At 46.0% G+C, this 20,797-nt stretch overlaps 1 protein-coding gene across 1 annotated transcript in view; it reads left to right on the top strand.

Annotated features, from left to right (window-relative positions):
• The window catches only part of CDR2L (cerebellar degeneration related protein 2 like), a 43,930-nt gene that overhangs the window by 9,998 nt on the left and 13,135 nt on the right, over window positions 1-20,797 (top strand). Inside the window, exons 2-4 of the mRNA XM_077459335.1 lie at window positions 10,666-10,778; window positions 11,026-11,174; window positions 15,734-15,898. Of these exons, the coding sequence (XP_077315461.1) occupies window positions 10,666-10,778; window positions 11,026-11,174; window positions 15,734-15,898 (427 nt within the window). The remainder of the gene's footprint in view (window positions 1-10,665; window positions 10,779-11,025; window positions 11,175-15,733; window positions 15,899-20,797) is intronic.

Here is a 20,797-nt window from a genome sequence, read left to right as displayed (position 1 = left end):
AGTGCTGGTGGGCAGTTGGGATGAGTGGCAGTGCTGGTGGGGGGTGGGATCAGTGGCAGTGCTGGGGGGAGTTCTGATCAGCCAACTTAGGTGCTCTTGATCAAGGCCATCTGCTGATTTTAGAACAGCAGTGGGAATTTTTAATGGCAACTATAATCACAGGTAGTGTTACTCACCGTGTCTCCAGCTCTGTGGTGTCTCGCAGCAGTGACACCTATGCCAAAATCAGGAGCTAGGGTCTCCTTCAGCCCCTCCCACTTCACATTCCTCACCAGTCAGCTGACCTCTAGTCTCTGCACCCCATCCATGCCGCAAACTGAGTCGGCGGCCGCGGGCTCCAGGGACAGCCCTGCTGGGCGGCTGCGAAGAGGCTGGGAGAGCTCTGCGGGCTTGAGGAACAGCCCAGGTTTCGGTGACCCCTGGCAAATTGTCATTCGACCCCCAGGTTGAGAACCACTGAATTAGAGCGAAGACAGCACGCCAGGCCATCTCCTCCACATCAGTGCCTTACCTCACAAAGACACTTCTGTAAGAATGGTCAAACATTCCCATAGACACACTCCTGAACCTTGTAGGATGACTTCCTAGATGAGTTTAAGCGGTTATAGCTGCAAAGGCTGGGCCAACTCAATATTGAACCCTGTGGACTAAGACTAGGATGCCGTTAATGTGCGTCTAAAGGCAGGCATCCCAATATTTTTTGTAATATAGTGTATATGTACCGTAACTCTATATCATAAATTAGTGTGATCAACAGTATAACTGCTTTATGTTGTATTGATAGCTCAAAAAGAATACAGTGCAATGTCCACGTGTGAGAGAAGGCCCCGATTGTGCAAAAAGGTGAACTCCATATTAGACATCCAGAAAGGTGCAACTGCCACTAAGGTTAAAAGCCCAATCATAGGCACAGGAAACTAATAAGCATAAAAAGTTGAATGAGGTAATACAAAAAAAACATTCTCCTCTGGGTGATCTATGTGCATTGCAGGGATTTTAACACAATTTGTTGCAGATTCCTACCTTTTTGTTATTTTGAAGTAATTATTGTTTGTCTGTTTCCATGTGCTAAGTGAATCTGTATGGGAGTAGTTTTATAATTATCAATCATGGCTCTCATGAGGAAAGTGGTAGGGTCTGCATCCCTTTAGGCTTGAGTTGCCTTTGGGAGTATCTCACCAAAAATAAAATTTTTGTTGCAGGGGATGCCAAAAATCTAACTCATATCTTAGTGCAGACTTTTGGGAAATTTAATGCGGTAATTGCCCAAGCAGGGAAGGAGATTTTCGGGGGGGGGGTTCTGTGTACAGAGCACCTCCAGGTAGCCAAACTGCATTGCATTTTACAGAAAATTACAGAGCTGCAGATTGAAAAGGAAAGGTAATTTTTAAAAACATTCAATTACAATATGTCTTGAGTCGCAATTCTCTATGCAATATTATTATTATAATTTTTTTTTTTTTTGCTAATTTTTTTCCCCACAAAAGTGAAGTTACCCTTTAAGAATCCAGGTCTGGGTCATCCATGATCAAGAGAGAACATGAAAACATGTCTGACTGGTTTTACCGTCTAGAACGGGCTATTTTAGAGGCTGTGCTTTTTCAATAAAATGGCTTTGCTGGGAGATCTAGACATATAGGTCTTTCTCCAAGGGTACCTTGGAGTTGAATCCTAACCAGGTTTTTTTATGGCATTTTTCAGTACTACAGTAGATGTTGTACCGGTGACTCCTCCAAGTTTGTGTGAGATTTTCTTGCATGGAACTGAGGATAAATTCACTTTAAAGTTGTTGCACAGGACAAGGGGCACTCTTTGTGCCTAAAGAAGAGGTTTAAAGTGGACCTTCATGCTTTTACATAACGTCCTATCGCCTGTCTCCTCAACCCTCTCTGTTACACAGTACCTTATTATTTTATTTTTATTTTTTTTACATCTTTAGTTCCTGAATCCATGTCTAGGCGAGGATGAGGTATCCATCCACCCACTGGCTCCTGGGATGTCTATGTCAAACAAGCCAGGAGGCATTCTACAAAATCTCTTAGCCCCCGTACACATGGTCGGAGATTCCGACAACCAAATCCGTCGGAGTAATTCCGACGGATTAATTTTGTTTATCCTCTGTCTGGAGGAGACATGTTGCTTGGAACCTGGTGAGGGTATCCTACACTTTTAAAGTCCTGGCAGATGTTCCTTCACTTCTACTACTTTCTTTGTCATTGGATGACGTTCAGTAGATGATGCCCAGGGGATCCCTCCTCGTTAAAAGCAGGAGAAGACCTGGTTCCTGCCCCTCTTCTGTGCCTGGCAAGGGTCTTGACTCGGAAGGACGTGCCACTTGATGGGGACTTCCATGAACAGACAGATGCAACAGGCTTGCACACTAAAAAGGGTGGAGATTTTCTTGTCCTGGCTTTTAGGCAGTCCACATTCTTTATAAGGGTTTTCTTTGCTTCCTCTGGAACAATTGTGCATAAAGGATTCTGTGTATGCAGGTTGCTATTATAGGGTAGACTCAAATGATTGTGATTTAGAGAGTTAGTTCAACTCAAGAGTACACAAGCTCTTTTATCCCAAGAAACATGCTTTAGCTCCTGGTTGTGTAAGAGTTTGGCTATACCTATACTTTAATAACTGCTGTTCCTTGTGTTGATAGTTGGTTGCTCACATTACATTCTGCACAGAACAAAGTCACCAGTTACTATCGGTTGGTTGCTCACATTACATTCTGCACAGAACAAAGTCACCAGTCACTATCCGTCACTATCCTCCACACCACTTTTATCATTTCTGTAATCTACGGACTCATTTTCTAATTTCCCGTATACAGATAACATGAAATGCAAATACTTTTCTTTTATACAATTAGTCATTATTTCTTTAAAGCTGAGCTCCAGGCAGATATTAAAAAGCACCATTGAATGCGGTTATGTATTACAAAGGAACATGCTGACAGGTGGTAACAGAGTGTCATGATCGGGGGTCAGGCTCGAAGACCAGTTGCTATAGCAGTTACGCAACTACCACCATCCAGCACGATAGGTACACAGGCAGTCGCCCTCGTGGGTGGCGCAGGCTCACCTGATGTGCGAAGTCTAAGTACTAACCTGTGTTCACCAGATTTTGGAGATGGATTTTGCTGCATGTTAGTACCAGGTTGTGGTCCTCTGGATTACCCCACCAGGAGGTGAGCAAACTGGGGTCCAGTAGCACATAAGCAGGTAAAGATCAAACAGAAGCGTAGTCAGTAAACAAGTCAAAGGTCAATATCAAGTAGTTACAGGTTGGGAACAAGCCAAGAGTCAATAACGAGTGGTAGCAAATAATGGATGGAAGCAGGGAAGACGAGCGTGAGATACCGGCTGAAGAGAGAACAATAATCTGGCAAAACGGAAGTGCAAAGACATGGCTTAAATCAGGAAGTTCATGGGAGGAGCAAAGAGTTCAATGTTCAGCAGAAGGCACAAGGCAGGGTTGTCCAAATGATCAGACAGGGTGCTGTCCAGCATGTCAGGAAGCTCAGCGAGAAGAGTCATTGCCAGACACAGCAGAGGTCCCAGGTTCAAGTCCAGGCCCTGACACAGAGAGGGAACAGAGAGCTGTCTCCACCAGTCTGTTACTGTTAGTTTTTTATAGTCACAGGCTGAGGGCAGGAAGGCAAATTATGAAAAGAAAATTGGCGCTATAACTTTAAATCAACTATAAATTTCAACTCACAAAGTCCTGTAACCATTGGTGCTGTGAAATTGCTGCTAAGTGAAATATTAAAAAAATTATTGAATTATTAATATATACATGCCCTTTTAGCAAGGACCCCCTGCTAATATAAATTTCAAGTGCACCTTGTGAAAAAAAAAATATATATTTTATATAAAAAATATATGTATGTGAATTCCTAAACGTTATAAACCATTAGTCAACATTTATAACCAAATTACCTGTGTTGTCTAAAGTGAAACTAAGGCCTTCCTACCCTTCCCTCTATTGATGTAACATTATACATTATTCAGGTTGAAAAAAGACACAAGTCCATCTAGTTCAACCACAAATAAATAAATAAAATAAAAAATATCATACAATCCCATATACCCAATCCTATAACCACAGTTGATCCAAAGGAAGGCGAAAAAACCCCCCAGAAAAGCAGGATCCAATTTTCTACAGCAGGGGAAAAAAATCCTTCTTGATCGCAGAGAGGCAATCGGATTTTCCCTGGATCAACTTTACCTGTAAATGTCAGTACCCAGTTATATTATGTACATTTAGGAGATAATCCAGGCCTTTTGTCCTCAAGCTGCCATGCTGGTGCCAGTATCTTTGTCCAGTCTTCTTTCCAGGGTTATCCACCCTTTACCCCCTCCAACTAACCATTGGTATGAAAATAAGAAACAATCCAAATGCCAAGTTTTACTTAATGCTACGGTCACATGATGATCCTTCTCTGTTCTTCTGTTTACTTTCTGTGGTCCTTCTACATGTGTCCACATTTACTACAAAAACACAAGAGGCGCCAGACTAAGTGCAGCATTAGATTGTAGATTTAATATGTAAAACAGAATGGTAACTCACAATCAGATAATAAAACAGGCACTGGAATGTGGAAGTGTCAGTCACAGAGCTGAGCTGATCCAATTCGTCCTTTCCCGTGGCAGTCTCAGCCTACACTCGGGGCTGCCACGGGAAAGGACGCCTTGGGTCAGCTCAGCTCTGTGACTGACACTTCCACATTCCAGTGCCTGTTTTATTATCTGATTGTGAGTTACCATTCTGTTTTTACATATTAAATCTACAATCTAATACTGCACTTAGTCTGGCGCATCTATGTGTGACAGGAACACATGCAAAATTGTACACTCTCCCGACAGGCACAGAAACACGATGCCCTTTAGCATTAATCGTTAATGACATCCCCACTCATCTGAAAACGCATGCGCCAAATTGAATGCTGCTGCAGCACCGTGCGGTTCACTGCAGAGTGTTTTCCGTGTTTCTCATGCATAGGGCAGCCCATTATAATGAGTAGGCTGCCTTACACATGATGCGCAGGAACACACGGAAACGTGCCCGTGGTTGGTCGCACTTGTAGATGTGAACCAAGTTTTAATAACATTCTGGAGCTCAATTTAACAGAAAAAAAAGAGAGAAAAACATTAAATAGGTTACTCAGGATCTTTGAAAGATAGTGCTGGAGATATGATGGTTCCTATTTAGATTTTTCACTAGGCTCTGTAGCTTTTAGCAGTATTTGAAACTAAACCTTAATGAACTTTTTCTCTGCAAAGATGCAAACCTATTGATCCATATAATTACAAATTCAGTGCTGGTGCCTGCAGTTGAAGTGCTATGCCCAGAAGACATTTCTTAATCTTGACAGTGACATCTAACGTATAATTTCCTTGTAAAGCCTCTGCTTTCAATCATGCTATGTCCATTAGTGTATGGGATTCAGAAACATCTGGGCAAACAAAGACTGTTCAATTAGAATATAATGCTACAGATTATGTACCATGATGAGCGCACTGACTATGACAGAAGTTGCTTTGTCAGCTTTGGAAGCGTAAAGATGATCACCATGAATGATGACTATTCTTCGCATCTTTTTCCAAAATGATCTGGATGTGAAAATATATTGTGAAGAGCACTGTAGTATGTGTGTGTGTGTGTGTGTGTGTGTGTATATGTATATATGTGTGTGTGTGTGTGTATTATGCCAGGAAGAAGCACCGTTAGCCTACATTCTGTATATATATATATATATATATATATATATATATATAAACACAATGTAGGCTAACGGTGCTTCTTCCTGGCATAATACCCATGTTCCTCTTATATTTGCATTAGTACACTTTTTATTAAATTTTTTTCACTTTTCAGTGAAATCTATTTAAATTCAAGAGTCTATGAACGGGCAAATGTGTCTCGCCTTCTTGGCTTCCCCTGTGAGTTTGAGCAGCTTATTATTTTATTTATCTATTATTAATTTTTTTACTTGCCTTCAACTTTAAGCTCCTATTCTTGGGCCTTGTGATTTCATCATAAGGGTTGAAGGCAGGCCCGGACTGGGATAAAAAATAGGCCCGGGCATTTTGCATTGAGCAGCCCATGACATGTTAACGGGCCCCTTCCCCACTCTCCTCCCTGACAGATCCCCTGAGAGGGAGAGGGGGAACCCACCAGGGGAGAGGCAGAGAACACAGGGAGGAAGAGGAGAGCACAGGGGTGCAGCATAGAGCATAGGGGGAGCTGGAGAGCACAGTGGGGCATTGGAGAGCATGTGGGGAGGTGGAGAGCACAGGGAGGGCGGCAGAGAGCACAGGGAGGCTGGCGGAGAGCATGGGGGTGGCGGAGAGCACGGGGTGGAGGAGAGCATGGGGGCGGCAGAGAGCATGGGGGCGGCAGAGAGCATGGGGGGTGGCAGAGAGTATGGGGGAGGCTGCAGAGAGTATGGGGGGATGACAGAGAGCATGGGGGGTGGCAGAGAGTATGGGGGAGGCAGAAAGTATGGGGGGATGACAGAGAGCATGGGGGGAGGTGGAGAGTATGGGGGGATGGCAGAGAGCATGGGGGGAGGTGGAGAGTATGGGGGGATGGCAGAGAACATGGGAGGAGGTGAAGACTATGGGGGATGGCAGAGAGCATGGGGGAGGTGGAGAGTATGCTGGGGTGGCAGAGAGCATGGGGGGGTGGCAGAGAGTATGGGGGAGGCGGCAGATAGTATGGGGGATGACAGAGAGCATGGGGGGAGGGGGAGAGTATGGGGGGGTGGCAGAGAGTATGGGGGGATGGCAGAGAGCATGGGGGTAGTGGAGGACATGGGGGGGGTGGTGGAGAGCATTGGGGGTGGCGGAGAGCATGGGGGGGAGGCGGAGAGCATGGGGGGGAGGCGGAGAGCATGGGGGGAGGTGGAGAGCATGAGGGAGGCGGAGAGCATGGGGGGTGGCGGAGAGCATGGGGGGGTGGCGGAGAGCATGGGGGGGTGGCAGAGAGCATGGGGGGATGGCAGAGAGCATGGGTGGAGGTGGAGAGTATGGGGGGATGGCAGAGAACATGGGGGGAGGTGGAGACTATGGGGGGATGGCAGAGAGCATGGGGGGGACGTGGAGAGCATGGGGGAGTGGAGAGCATGGGGGGATGGCAGATGGCATGGGGGGAGGTGGAGAGCATAGGGGAAGGTGGAGAGCATGGGGGGATGGCAGAGAGCATGGGGGGTGGCAGAGAGTATGGGGAGGTGGCAGAGAGCATGGGGGGTAGCAGAGAGCATTTGGGGGGATGGCAGAGAGCATGGGGGGAGGTGGAGAGTATAGGGGGTGGCGGAGACTATGGGGGATGGCAGAGAGCATGGGAGGAGGTGGAGAGCATGGGGGGACATGGAGAGCATGGGGGGGAGGTGGAGAGCATGGGGGGGTGGCAGATGGCATGGGGGGAGGTGGAGAGCATAGGGGGAGGTGGAGAGCATGGGGGGATGGCGGAGAGCATGGGGGATGGCGGAGAGCATGGGGGGATGGCGGAGAGCATGGGGGGTGGCAGAGAGCACTGGGGAGTGGCAGAGAGCACTGGGGAGTGGCAGAGAGCACGGGAGGTGGCAGAGAGAATGGGGAGTGGCAGAGAGCATGGGGGGGGCAGAGAGCACGGGGGGTGGCAGAGAGCACGGGGGGTGGCAGAGAGCACGGGGGTGGCAGAGAGCATGGGGGTGGCAGAGAGCATGGGGGGAGGTGAAGACTATGGGGGATGGCAGAGAGCATGGGGGGAGGTGGAGAGCATAGGGGGAGGTGGAGAGCATGGGGGGATGGCGGAGAGCATGGGGGATGGCGGAGAGCATGGGGGGATGGCGGAGAGCATGGGGGTGGCAGAGAGCACTGGGGAGTGGCAGAGAGCATGGGAGGTGGCAGAGAGCATGGGGAGTGGCAGAGAGCATGGGGGGCAGAGAGCACGGGGGTGGCAGAGAGCACGGGGGTGGCAGAGAGCATGGGGGGTGGCAGAGAGCATGGGGGGGTGACAGAGAGCATGGGGGTGGCAGAGAGCATGGGGGGAGGTGGAGACTATGGGGGATGGCAGAGAGCATGGGGGGGAGGTGGAGAGCATAGGGGGAGGTGGAGAGCATGGGGGGATGGCAGAGAGCATGGGGGGATGGCAGAGAGCATGGGGGGGAGAGCATAGGGGGAGGTGGAGACCATGGGGGGGTGGCAGATGGCATGGGGGGATGGCAAATGGCATGGGGGGATGGCAGAGAGCATGGGGGGATGCAGAGAGCATGGGGGGAGGTGGAGAGTATGGCAGAGAGCATGGGGGGAGGTGGTAACTATGGGGGGATGGTAGAGAGCATGGGGGGGAGGTGGAGAGCATGGGGGGATGGCAGGGAGCATGGGGGGATGGCAGAGAACATGGCAGGGTGGCAGAGAGTATGGGTGCGGTGGAGAAACCAAGGGAAGCAGCAGAGAGAAGCAGGACAGGAGGAGCGGTGGGGGCGGCTGCATATAGAACAATAATTATCTCCATCTTCCTCCTGCAGTCTCTGAATGCTTCTCCTCTCCCTCTTGCAGGCATTCCGCTACTGCAGGAGGAAGATGGAGAGAATTATTCTTCTATATGCAGCCGCCCCCACCCCTCCTCCTATGCAGTTTACAAGGGGGCTGAACTCACGGTTTTTCTGGCACTTCCGAAGGTGTCTGCTCTGGCTCCTCCCAGGCACTGACGGCTGACCTATACGGGCGGCTGCGCAGCCACTGGCCGCCAAAGGCGTCTCTTCTAGCTCCTCCCCCCGGCGCCGATGGCTGAGCAGGCGGCCGCGGAGAGGCTGGATGAGCCCCGCAAGGACATGCAGCCTGGCAGCCCCGGCGGCCGTGGCCCACCGGGCAAGTGCCCGGTTTGCCCTATGGCCAATCCGGGCCTGGTTGAAGGTCTTTTCACAGCAACAGAGTCATAATTCTAAGACTCAGTATTCTTGCCGGGCAATGTGGATGGTGTTATTCTGTCAATTGCAGCACCTGGGAATGGAGTTTAACGAGACCTTCACCTACTGGAATTAGGATTGAGGGTTCTCAGCCGTGGCACTGCTGAAAATCCTATTTTTCCCTGTATATAGCCTAATAGCTGAAGCGGCTTGACAGGCTGACAATGCTATATTGAATTCACTGCAGGGAATTTTGAGTTTACACCCTATTTCAGCTTTTTTCAATCAGGGTGCCTTGAGGTTTCTTTAAGGGTACCTTGGCAAAATGTATCAAAAATTATATACAAGCCAGTGGGTGGTGGATCAAGCCTGCCTTTTTAGTTACACAAAGCCACAGGTATTCATTATGCACCATTATGATTTTCTAGACAGGCACATCATAACAACAAATGACGTCATCAGATAATAAGGAGGATGTCTGTCGCCTCCACAGCATCCTTGTTTGACCCTCCTGTGCCCCTCTTCCTCAGAACTGGGGTGACATTAGCTGACTGATGGAGAGAAATTGAGGGAGAAGAGAAACTTTGGAATACTAGTCAGTACCAGTGTGCAAAAGTGTATTTGCTTTGGAAGAATAAATTACCTCTGACGTTGGGTGTCCTAAGTGTGGATGTTGCTGCATTATGTAAAACTATTAGAATAGTTTTTTACATTTTGGAATGGGGCGCCTCGAGAATGTACATCATTTTAAAGGGTGCCTTGACTGAAAAAAGGTTGAGAAAAACTGCCCTATCAGACAAAGGGCTGGGCACTGGTAGAATCTCTCAGGTATTTATTAGATTGACTATAACGTTACAACGATAAAAGTTGTGCAGTGTAATTTTGCTCTTATTTTGAAGGGTTTGAATAAAACAGCCCATCCAGTAATGGAGTCCTAGTACATGTAAATGCATTGTGTTGTGAAGAACTCAACTTAATTTCAGTTGCATGCTGGCCATGTTGGTCCCCCATGAGGCCTGTCAAAAGAACTCTTATTGGCATCACCCGCCCCCCCCCCCCTTCTGTTTCTAGGTCATTACAGCCATTGGATGCTCACCCCACCAGGAGCAAGCATCATTCCTGTTCAAAGGCCATATATGTTCAGTGCATGCTCTCACCCTGAAGCAGCAATGGCTGCCTTTGGGCTCTCACCTCTCAGCATCACATAAAGCATCACATAATGTTAAACTCAGCCATTGCAGGTACAAGGCAAGAGAGAGAGTATGCATTTAGCATGCGCAGCCTTTGAACAGAAGAAGCTCTCTCTCCTGTATTGCTGAGGGGCGAGCCCCCAATGGCTGTAGCATCCTGGGAAACAGGAGGGGATTGGGGGAAGCTGCCATTTTGGAGTTTGTATGACTGGGTTAAGGGAGGACCAACATGGCCTAAAGGTAGCAAGAGACTTCTTCAAAGCACAGTGCATTCACATCTACTGGGGCCCTTTTGACCGCATAGGCTGTTTTATGAAAATAGTTAAAGTGGTTGTAAACCTCAGACACGAAGCCTTCAACTATAATGCAACAAGGGCACCTCAAAAACAATACTTTCAATAACATCAGTATGTCATAACACTTCATGGGGGGTGAGGTGGGGGTGGTCAGTTTAGTGACCATACTTGTAAAAGGTAGTCCTCACAAACCCAGCCTCAAGTGGATTCTAGGTTTCAAAATGAACGCAGAGAACAGTCATCTTAGCCACAGGGATTGTGTGTTTAAATGTTATCCTCTCCCTCGCAGATCTGCACCTGGCAGCGGAATTGGGTAAGACTCTACTAGAACGCAACAAGGAACTGGAAGTCTCTTTGCAACAGATGTATTTGAACAATGAGGAGCAAGTACAGGAAATTGAGGTAACATGACCCGTTCTATCATTTTTAACAATTAAACTCTTTTAAAATTTTGAGAATTCTTCTCTAACTGTTTAGCATCTACCCAAAACTGAAATTTCACTTCTAGATGGCCTGACCCTTTAATTAATGTTTCTTATCACAGACTTTTAATTGCAAGCCTACATTTAAAACCTGTAGAAGATATGTATGTTGTAGATAAGTATGTTGTAAAAGATGTATGTTCTATTTCATTTTGTTCCCTCTGCAGTATCTAAGCAAACAACTCGAGATGCTCCGTCAGGTGAATGAACAGCATGCCAAAGTTTATGAGCAACTGGACAATGTAGCGCGAGATTTGGAAGTGACCAACTTACGTTTAGTACAGGAAAGCAAGGTGGCTCAACAAAAGATTGAACGGTAAGAAAATAGAATGGATGGAGGGCAAGGTGGAGAAGAAAATGGAGATAGGTGTCAGCATTATTGGGGAGTCTTTCAATATATAGGGAGTCCCAGGGTTACAAACCAGATGGGTTCTGTAGGTTTGTTCTTAAGTTGAATTTGTATGTAAGTTGTAACAGGTAAATTTTTTAAGTGTATCTCCAGCCCAAAAAAATTTTTTAACTTTTTTGTATAGCATAGGGAAGAGTTAACACCCCTGTAACATTTGTTTTGCTGTCTGTGCCCCTGTTCAGAAGATTTCACCTCACTTTCTATCCCTGTGACAATTGGGTTGTTGTGGAAACAGGGATTGGTGATAAACCTTCAGTGGAGACTCCTTTTTCCCATAACTCTAATTCCCTGTACACACGGTCTGACTTTCTGATGGAAAATGTGCCATCGGACTGTTGTGGGAAATTACGATCGTGTATGGGCTCCAACTGAATTTTTCCGTCGGAATTTCGACACACAAAGTTTGAGATCTTGTTCTAAAATTTTCCAACAACAAAATCAGATGGTTTAAATTCTTATCGTGTGTAGACAATTCCGATGCACAAAGTGCATGCTCAGAATAAATTACGAGACTAAAGCTATTGGCTACTGGCCTCTTTACAGTCCTGTTGTACGTCACCTCGTTCTGAACGATCGGATTTTCCGACAATTTTGTGCTACCGTGTGTATACAAGACTAGTTTTGGCCAAAATCCATTGGGAAAAAATCTGACGGATTTTGTCGTCGGAATGTCCAACCGTGTGTACAGGGCATTACAGTAGTGAATCTCCCTTCCTAGGAGTAGATTTCCTCTCATTTCCTGTTGTCTTCTGTTTCTAAGTACGAGTCGTATGTAATTCGGATATTTATAACTCATGGACTCCCTGTACTTTACAACCAGTACAATTATAACAACCGTCTTATGTAGAAGTCCTGTGTGGCTTGGTATCTATTTATTCATACTATAGTCGGGAAGATACTTTTATTTAAGGCTCCAAAATATTTGGCTATATTTTTTGTAATGCAGATTTTTATTTCAGATTTAATCTGTCAGAACAACTGCTTTTATCACTAGCTGTATAATGTCAGTGTTTAACTGTTTCTATATTATTTCAAGTTAAAGTGTGTTGATCCTGCAGATCAGATCTGATTTAGGGACTGTTTACACCGTAATCCTTGCATTCCCTTTGCAGTTACATGCATTTGCAGTGTGTTTTCAGTGCATTGTGGCATGCTTGCAGTGCATTTTTTGGCATTATTTATTGTTCTACATGCTTTTGCGGTGCATTCACATCCAAAAAAAATCAACATGCTGTAATTTAGATTTTTAAAAGGGCTACCTATATCTGGTTTTAAAAAAAATCTATATTTTATTCCAGTATATATTCTCAATGGATATGTTCACCTGTAGTAACATGCTACACCTGTATATAGGATGTAACATATTACTATTAAGCATCCCCTCACCCTGCCTTGACAGTGGGCGGGGGATCTTTTTCCCACACCTGCTGTCAGATTTTTTAATAATGATGTGGCTGGGGGGGGGGGGGGGGGGGTTACACCACACTGGCGCAGCAGACAGCTTGTAGTTCACGATGGACTGTGAGGGCACTGATGAGCACACTTGTAGTCCATTTACTCCTCTTCAAGCTTTGTAACTAAAATCCTGAATGGAGGTTTGGGCACAAACCTGAAGAGAGATTGTGCAGAGGCCTGACCGTGCACCCACAATCCGATGATTGTGGGTGCAATGCTCAGGCTCCTGAGAATAAAAAATAATAAATGCACTTTTTTTTTTTACCTGCAAATACTGCATATTCATGTATTTGTTTTAAAGGGGAGCTTAGCCTTTAACTCCAAGAACTTCCTTCTGTTGCTCTCGGTCTTCTCCAAATTTCCAAATTCCTTTTTTTTTTTTTCTTTTTCTTTTTTTTTTGCTGATGTGACCTGACTTCCTGTCAGAGGATGGCTACCTTCGTTCTCCATAATCCCACTGTATGCAGGAATGTAGCCACCCTCTCTTGCTCTCCCTAGATGGACTATAGAAGATTTGTAGTGTGCATAGAGCCATGCACATGACCGCAATTAATGTGCACTGCTCATTCCAAACAGAAGTGAGAGGTAAAAGGAGAGGTTCAGGAGCTCACAGTGGACAATACAAGATATACGAGACATAAAACACAGTAAAAAGCTATTTAACCACTTCAATACAAGGGCATTTTCACCCCCTTCCTGCCCAGGCCAATTTTCAGTTTTCAGCTCTGTCGCATTTTGAATGACAATTGCACGGTCATGCAACACTGCATCCAAATTATATCCTTTTTTTCCCCCACAAATAGAGCTTTCTTTTGGTGGTATTTGATCACCTCTGCGGTTCTTATTTTTTGCACTAGAAACAAAAGAAGAGTGACAAGTTTGAAAAAAACACTATATTTTTTACTTTTTGCTATAATAAATATCCCAATTTCTTTTTTTTAAACAACTTTTTCCTCAGTTTAGGCCGATGTGTATTCTTTACATATTTTTGGTAAAACAAAAAAACGCAATAAGCATATATTGATTGGCTTGCGCAAAAGTTAAAGCGCCTACTAGTAATGGCAGCGATCTGCCAAGTGCGGGAATGAGACATTGCGGCTGACACTTTTGACACTATTTTGGGACCATTCACATTTATACAGCGATCAGTGCTATAAAAATGCACGGATTACTGTATAAATGTCACTGGCAGGGAAGGAGTTAACACAAGGGGGCGATCAAGGGGTTAAATGTGTTATGGAGTGATTGTATCTGTAGGGGGACTCACAAGGGGAGGAGACCGATCAGTGTTCCTCTGTACTGGGAACACACCATCAGTCTCCTCTCCCCTGACAGGACGTGGATCTGTGTGTTTACACACACAGATCCACGGTCCTGCTCTGTTATCGGGCAAACATGGGTGCCCAGGAACGTGTGCCCCCCCAGACGGACGGGAAGCCCAGGATGTCATATGACGCCCGCCCAGGATGGGAGATCCCTCCTGCAGACGTCATATTACTATGGGCGGGTAAGGAGGTGCTTAATGAAAAATAGATTACAGGGCAATTAAATAGGGGATGTGTATGAATTTTTTCTTTGGAGAATAAGGAGTTTGGTTAGTGTCACTTTAAAGCACCACAATGATGATGTAAACTAGGCTCATTGATATACATTCATTTTTCTTGCATATGCGTTTGTACTGCTTTTAAAAACATGTTCATCTAAAGTTTAAAATCTGATTGTAAAACAAAAGGAGGGGAGAAAACGGGGAAGGGGAAAACACACACACAAAAAAACCTCAATAAAAAGTGTTAGTTGTGTTGGACTTTTTAGGCATAATATATTTAAATACACACAAAAGGGGAAAAAGAAAAAAGAATATATTTAACATAAAAAGTTATTTATTAAGAAAATAAAAATGAGTATAAAACATATCAAGTACTGTTTCATATCCTGTCTAAACTAGTACATTTTAGGCAAAATCCATATCCGTTTCCATTAGGTATATAAACCCAGAGAATGAAAAAATGTACATTAATACTCAGTATAAGAAAAGATTACAATAGACAGGGTATTGATTACAGAACCAATTTAGGTATATTCTGGCGCTCTTTTTTTTTATTTTATTTTTTTATATCTATTAAAATGTCACACCCGTTCCCATATTGCTTCAAATTAAAAAGTTCTCACAGCACACATTTTGTTTTTTTTGTTTTGTTTTTTTTTCTCCCCTGGGAGTATGGTTTGCTCTATGGTTTTTACTTTGTAGATACAATTTGGTTTTTTGTTCTTTTTTATTTTGGGAATTGATTGTAAATGTAAATCTATATGAAATATTTTATGTTTTGATCTGATTGATACATTTTCTCTATTTTAGAAAATTGGTAAAGCTCCTGAGGAAGCGTTAATTAAAACACGAAACATGTAGAGCGCCAGAATATATCTAAATTGGTTCTGTAATCAATACCCTGTCTATTGTAATCTTTTATTATACTGAGTATTAATGTACATTTTTTCATTCTTTGGGTTTATATACCTAATGGAAACGGATATAGATTTTGCCTAAAATGTACTAGTTTAGACAGGATATGAAACAGTACTTGATATGTTTTATACTCCTTTTTATTTTTATTTTCTTAATAAATAACTTTTTATGTTAAAATATATTCTTTTTTCTTTTTCCCCTTTTGTGTGTATTTAAATATATTATGCCTAAAAAGTCCAACACAACTAACTTTTTATTGCGGTTTTTTTGTGTGTGTTTTCCCCTTCCCCGTTTTCTCCCCTCCTTTTGTTTTACTTCAAGTTATTTAAAGGACGTGGCATTTGGATTTTTTTATTTTACAGTGTATCCACAGAACCACCCTGTGATAGATACACATTACATTTATTGTAAAATCTGATTGTGTGTGTCCTTATTTAGAGAGAAGGGAGATTTTACACTGCATTGTATTTCTCAGTAACTAAAGACAAAAAAGTGTATTGTATTTACTTATTAAAATAAAAATTGCAAGTTACTTCTATATTTGTAGTTTGACAGACACTGCAGATGGTTTGCAGAAACAAGTAGATGATCTGCAGAGGCAAGTTGAGGATCTGCGTAGTATGGAAAAGGTGCGCATCCGGAGGGACAAGAGGGAGAGACGGCGCACTATCCATACTTTCCCCTGTATACGTGAGCTGACTTCTTGTATTGGGTGAGTGCAAGACTGTGAGTGGCTACAAAATATCAAGAGCAATGTTAAGTTTTTTTTTTTCTAAGTGAAATAATTAAAGTGATATTGAAGTCTTGTTTTTTTTTTTGTTTAAAAATAACAAACATGTTATACTTACCTGCTCTGTGTAATGGTTTTGGACAGAGCAGCCCAGATCCTTTTCTTCTCAGGTGCCTCTTCGGCGCTCCTGGCCCCTCCCTCCTGCAGAGTGCCCCCACAGCAAGCAGCTTTCTATGGGGACACCCAAGCTGAACCGCTGATCTGTATGTCCATTCAGACATGGAGCCGCGGCCCGGCCCCCTCTCTCTCCTCATTTGGCTCACTGACTTTGAGTCAGCCAATGAGGAAGGAGAGTCCCGCACAGGCGAGGCCCTTGCGCAACATTGCTGGTTGATATGGGGCTTGGGTAAGTATTTGGGGGGGCTGCTGCACAATTAATGTTTTCTTTATCGTACATCATGGGACACAGAGCAGCTATAGTAATTACTATCTGGGTCATATGCCACCTATAGGGGAATGGACACTGGTACACCCAAAAGACAGGAAGTACCCCCTCTATATAACTCCTCCTATACAGGAAGTGTGTGTAAGGTGGTGGTCACTGATACATGTGCTCTTGGAGCATACTTAGAGGTCTGGACAGTTCTATTAAGAATCATCCACTTCACTTGGATCCATTTGAAAAAGCTGTCAGCCAAAATGGATGGTACTGAGCCTCATTGGAAGAAGAGAAGATTCCTTGAGGTTTGCTTGTAATGCAGCCTTACATTGCTGGACCCTGCGTAATGGAACCCTAGGCAGTGTTTGTTTGATCCAGGTGCTTTCCTGCAGGGTGCTATACAGGTCCAGGGGAGTGGACCCCAGCTTAAAGGGGGACCCAATCTCTGAAGGTCTTTTATGACAAAGGTCGCCGTGATGGGTTAAGATTGGACTCCTGTTATGTTCAAAGTCCTGCAGCAGGAATGGTAAGTCTGCATTTGTTTGCAGTTTCTCTTTTAAAATTCTAAAATCTTTTAATTTTAGAACTGGGCAATGAGGGGTCAGAACTAGGTACCACATCCCATTGGGTAAATGAGAACAATTGGTAAAGAACAAGCGGGCCTTTAAAAAGGTACCAAAAATAAAATGCACAGAAGTTTTTATAAAAACATACATTTGAATGGACGTGTGTTTCTTTAAAATGACAATAAATGTTTAAAAGCATAATATTCATACAGCATGGTTTTGCTCTAATTGTTTCGCTCATAAGAGCTTCCTCAAGAGATTTTGAAAGAGGAGAGACAAACACTCCTCTCTCCTCTCCTTTCTACCGTCATAGCAAGCGCCTTCTTGAACTTTCGGCACATGTAAGTACCTCGCTGCTGCAATATATTCACCAGCTGTATTACGTTTGGGGAGGGGGGCTTTTGCTCACATTTGCAGGAAAGGAGGCCACATTGTTTTCAGCCATAGATGATTTATTTCCACCTATTCCTCTAAGGTGCTGGTGCCTCCTTTCAGCTGACCTTGTGACTCCAGCCCTCATCAAGGACGGGAACAATCTATGTGAGTGTATGTAGGAAGTCTCAGATATTCATATAGAAGCCCCTATTAAAAGGAAACAATTTGTTTCTCTTATATTCACTGACCGACACAGCTCCTCTCTGTAACAAAATGGGTTGTCGGCCCTATCACTGGAGATTACTAGGCAAGTTGTAATACAACACTTCAGAACTTTTAGTTCTGCCCATTCGACAGTCCCTAGGCTACAACCCCACAGCCTGCTCAGGCAGAACTCAGTTTTTTCTGGCCTAGTGAGGAGATAAGACCTAGGAAGCCTGCGGGCCCATAGGTTCGTGTTTTTTTGATGCAGAAGCTTGGCTTTTTGCGCAAGATGAATGATCCTGTGATCTTCTATCAACAGCCGGCTGGGTGACAGGCTGGTTCACTTATCCTTGTAGTTTCCCCAGTCCGGCCATCGAGCGTGTGCAGGTCGCAGCTAAGGCTCGGCAGGCCACGACATACCTCAGCTCCAGAGGTGGTCAGTGAGCTATATGCTCCAGGGTGTACATATGACCAGGCTACTGATGTCTGCGTCACAGTATGCCGAGGCCAGTAGTCTTCCCTGTACTGATCAGGAGCTGACTACCGTGGAATGTCTCCCAGCTTCAGGACTGGTAAGTACAGCTCTCCCTGCCTGACAGGGTGCAGCAGCTGGGCATTCCCTGGGAGGTCGATTCGGGGTCCCCCTCTCTTCTCTCCCCTGTCCCTAACTCCCTCCCCCCCCCCCCCCGTGAGTGTACATGTGCTGAGCGGTGTGTGTGTGTCTGGGCTCTCACCTGGGGGTTTAGCTGTGCTGGGTGCCTGGTTCCCGAAGCTTAGTCATGCTGGTGCAGCGCTGTGCCTGCCACATGTTCTCTCTAGCCCCTCATAGCGCTGTTTTAAGTATGGGCAAGGGTCAGACTGGCTTCAGTCGACCATTTTCCTGGTGATTCCCTATTGAGAACACCGGCGGCCATTTTCTTGTAGCCGAACCACATTTTTGTGCTCTAGCAGCTGCCCCTGTGCCCTCTGCTTCCTGTTTGGTCATCACAGGGTGCTGGGGAGGTTATCCTGTGTTCTGAACACGTGTTTGATCGCCCACCGATCGTTCACCGATTGTGCGACCGGCCGGCCACCGACACAGTTTTCTGCTATCTCTGCATCTGGGAGCGCTGGGGATCATCAGGCATTGCGGTAATACAGCGTGGAACGGCCCAGGGTGGTGAGTCCAGCGGGTTAGAGCCCCTCAGTCGGCGGCAGCAGGAGGGTGGGACTGTCACTGTCCTAAGTCCCCTTCGGGTGGCAGACAGGGTAGGGTCAGCATGGCTTCAGAAACTGGTGTTTCTTCCCCCAAAATCCAGGCAATTGCAACCGGGTCACCTGCGGACTGCGCGGTCCCTATGGACACCCTTGCGGCGGTCCTCAATTCATTCGTTGCCAAGATAGAGGCGGTACGTGGGAAGAAAGGTGCTAAAAAGCGGACCCTGCCCCCCCCCCCCCATCCTCTGGGGAGAGCTCTGATGCAGACTCGGGTCCTGCTGAGGCCGGTGACCCCTGTTCTGTCTTTTCAGATGACGCTGACCAGGACCATTCAGACAGTGAGGATGAGTCCCCGTCCAGGTCCGTGCACGACAAAGCGCTAGTTGGAGTACTTATCACAGCTGTGCGTGATACCCTGAAGATTCAGGAGCCAGCGGATCCCTCTGCTGATGTACCAGTCCCTTTTGGGTCCCGCAAGCCAGCACGTTCACCTAAGGTGTTCCCGTATCTGACTTATTTTGATAAGTTCATCTACAAGGAATGGGGTCGTCCGCAACGGACCTTTTCGGTCCCCAAATACATGACCCCTTTGAGGAAAGCCTTTTCAAGAAATGGTTGGCTCCTCCGGTCATGGACTCCCCAGTATCCAGGTTAAACAAAGTAACCACTATCCCAATTGAGAGGACTCCTGCATTCAAGGACAGGAAGGCCGAGGCGGTGGCTCGTTCCTTGTTTACGGTTGTGGGGTCAGCCGTGCGACCTGTACTGGCATCCGCACTGGTGTCACAGACACTGACTGAGTGGGCAAAAGTTTTGCACCGTGAATTGGGAGAGGCCTCCGCCGTCTGCGTGGAACTAGCAGACCAACTAGTGCAAGGCATTTAGTACATCTGTGACGCGGCCCTGGATACTCTCCCTCTGTTATCCAGGGCTTCAGTGTTAGCTGTGGTGCTGAGGCGCCTGATTTTGGCTAAAATGCTGGTCTGCTGACCAGGCATCCAAGAAAGCCCTGACGGATCTTCCCTTCCTTGGCGACCGGCTCTTTGGAGCCTCATTAGATGACATTATTAAAAATGCCACTGGTGGTAAGAGTACTCTACTCCCACAGGCCAAGAAGGCTAAGGAGCCACGCCGTAGGGAAGGGCCCTCTTTTTCCACTCACAAGCGGCTTTTTCGTCCACTCGGTGCTTCGACAAAGCGCCCCCAGCCCGACAGGATGCCCACGGACGGTCAAAAGCATCCCTGGAACCGCAAGCCTAATAAGCCTGTGAACAAAAGTGCTACCGCATGAAGGTTTGCCCCCACCCATGTCTCGGGTGGGGGGGTCGCCTTCGGGGGTTTGCAGCCCAGTGGTCCTCCCGGTTATCCCACCAATGGGTCTGTGATCTGATTTCCACAGGCTACAAGTTAGAGTTTCTCTCTTGGCCGCCAAACAGATTCTTCCCCTCCAGCATACCTATATCCCCGGTTCGCCGGGAGGCCCTTTTGTGAGCGGTAGGGGTTTGCTGAATCAGGGGGTGATTGTACCAGTTCCGGAATCGTAACGCTTCCAGGGATTCTACTCAAATCTGTTTGTGGTTCCCAAGAAGGAAGGGGTAGGTCCGATCTTTGACTTGAAAGCCCTCAATCACCTTGTAAGAGTTCAGAAGTTCAGAATCGGATCATTTTGCTCAGTAGTCATCACTCCATCAAGGGGACCCCCTGGCGTCCTTAGACATCCAGGATGCGTACCTGCACATACCCATATGCCTTCGGCATCAAAAGTTTCTGCGTTTGGCAGTCGGGGAAGCACATTACCAATTTGTGGCTCTTCCCTTTGGCCTGGCATCAGCCCCCCGAGTCTTTACCAAAGTACTGGCTCCAGTATTGGCGTTGCTGTGACAACACGGGATCACGATCGTGGGCTACCTGGACAATCTCCTCCTGAGGGCATCTTCCACCTCAGAATTAGAGGAGGATGTGGCGATCACCATGCAGACCCTGCAAGAATTTGGGTGGCTGTTGAACCTAAAGAAGTCAGTAATTGTGCCGACCCAGCATCTGGAGTACCTAGGTTTGCTATTGGACTCCAGGGAAGCGAGGGTTTTTCTCCTTTCAGAC

The sequence above is a fragment of the Lithobates pipiens genome, unplaced genomic scaffold (genome assembly GCF_037356315.1).
Source record: "Lithobates pipiens isolate NorthernLeopardFrog02 unplaced genomic scaffold, aLitPip1_a1.2 Scaffold_28, whole genome shotgun sequence".
Lineage (NCBI taxonomy): Eukaryota > Metazoa > Chordata > Amphibia > Anura > Ranidae > Lithobates > Lithobates pipiens.
Note: the sequence above shows the minus strand (reverse complement) of the source record. Positions and strands in the feature narration are given on the sequence as shown.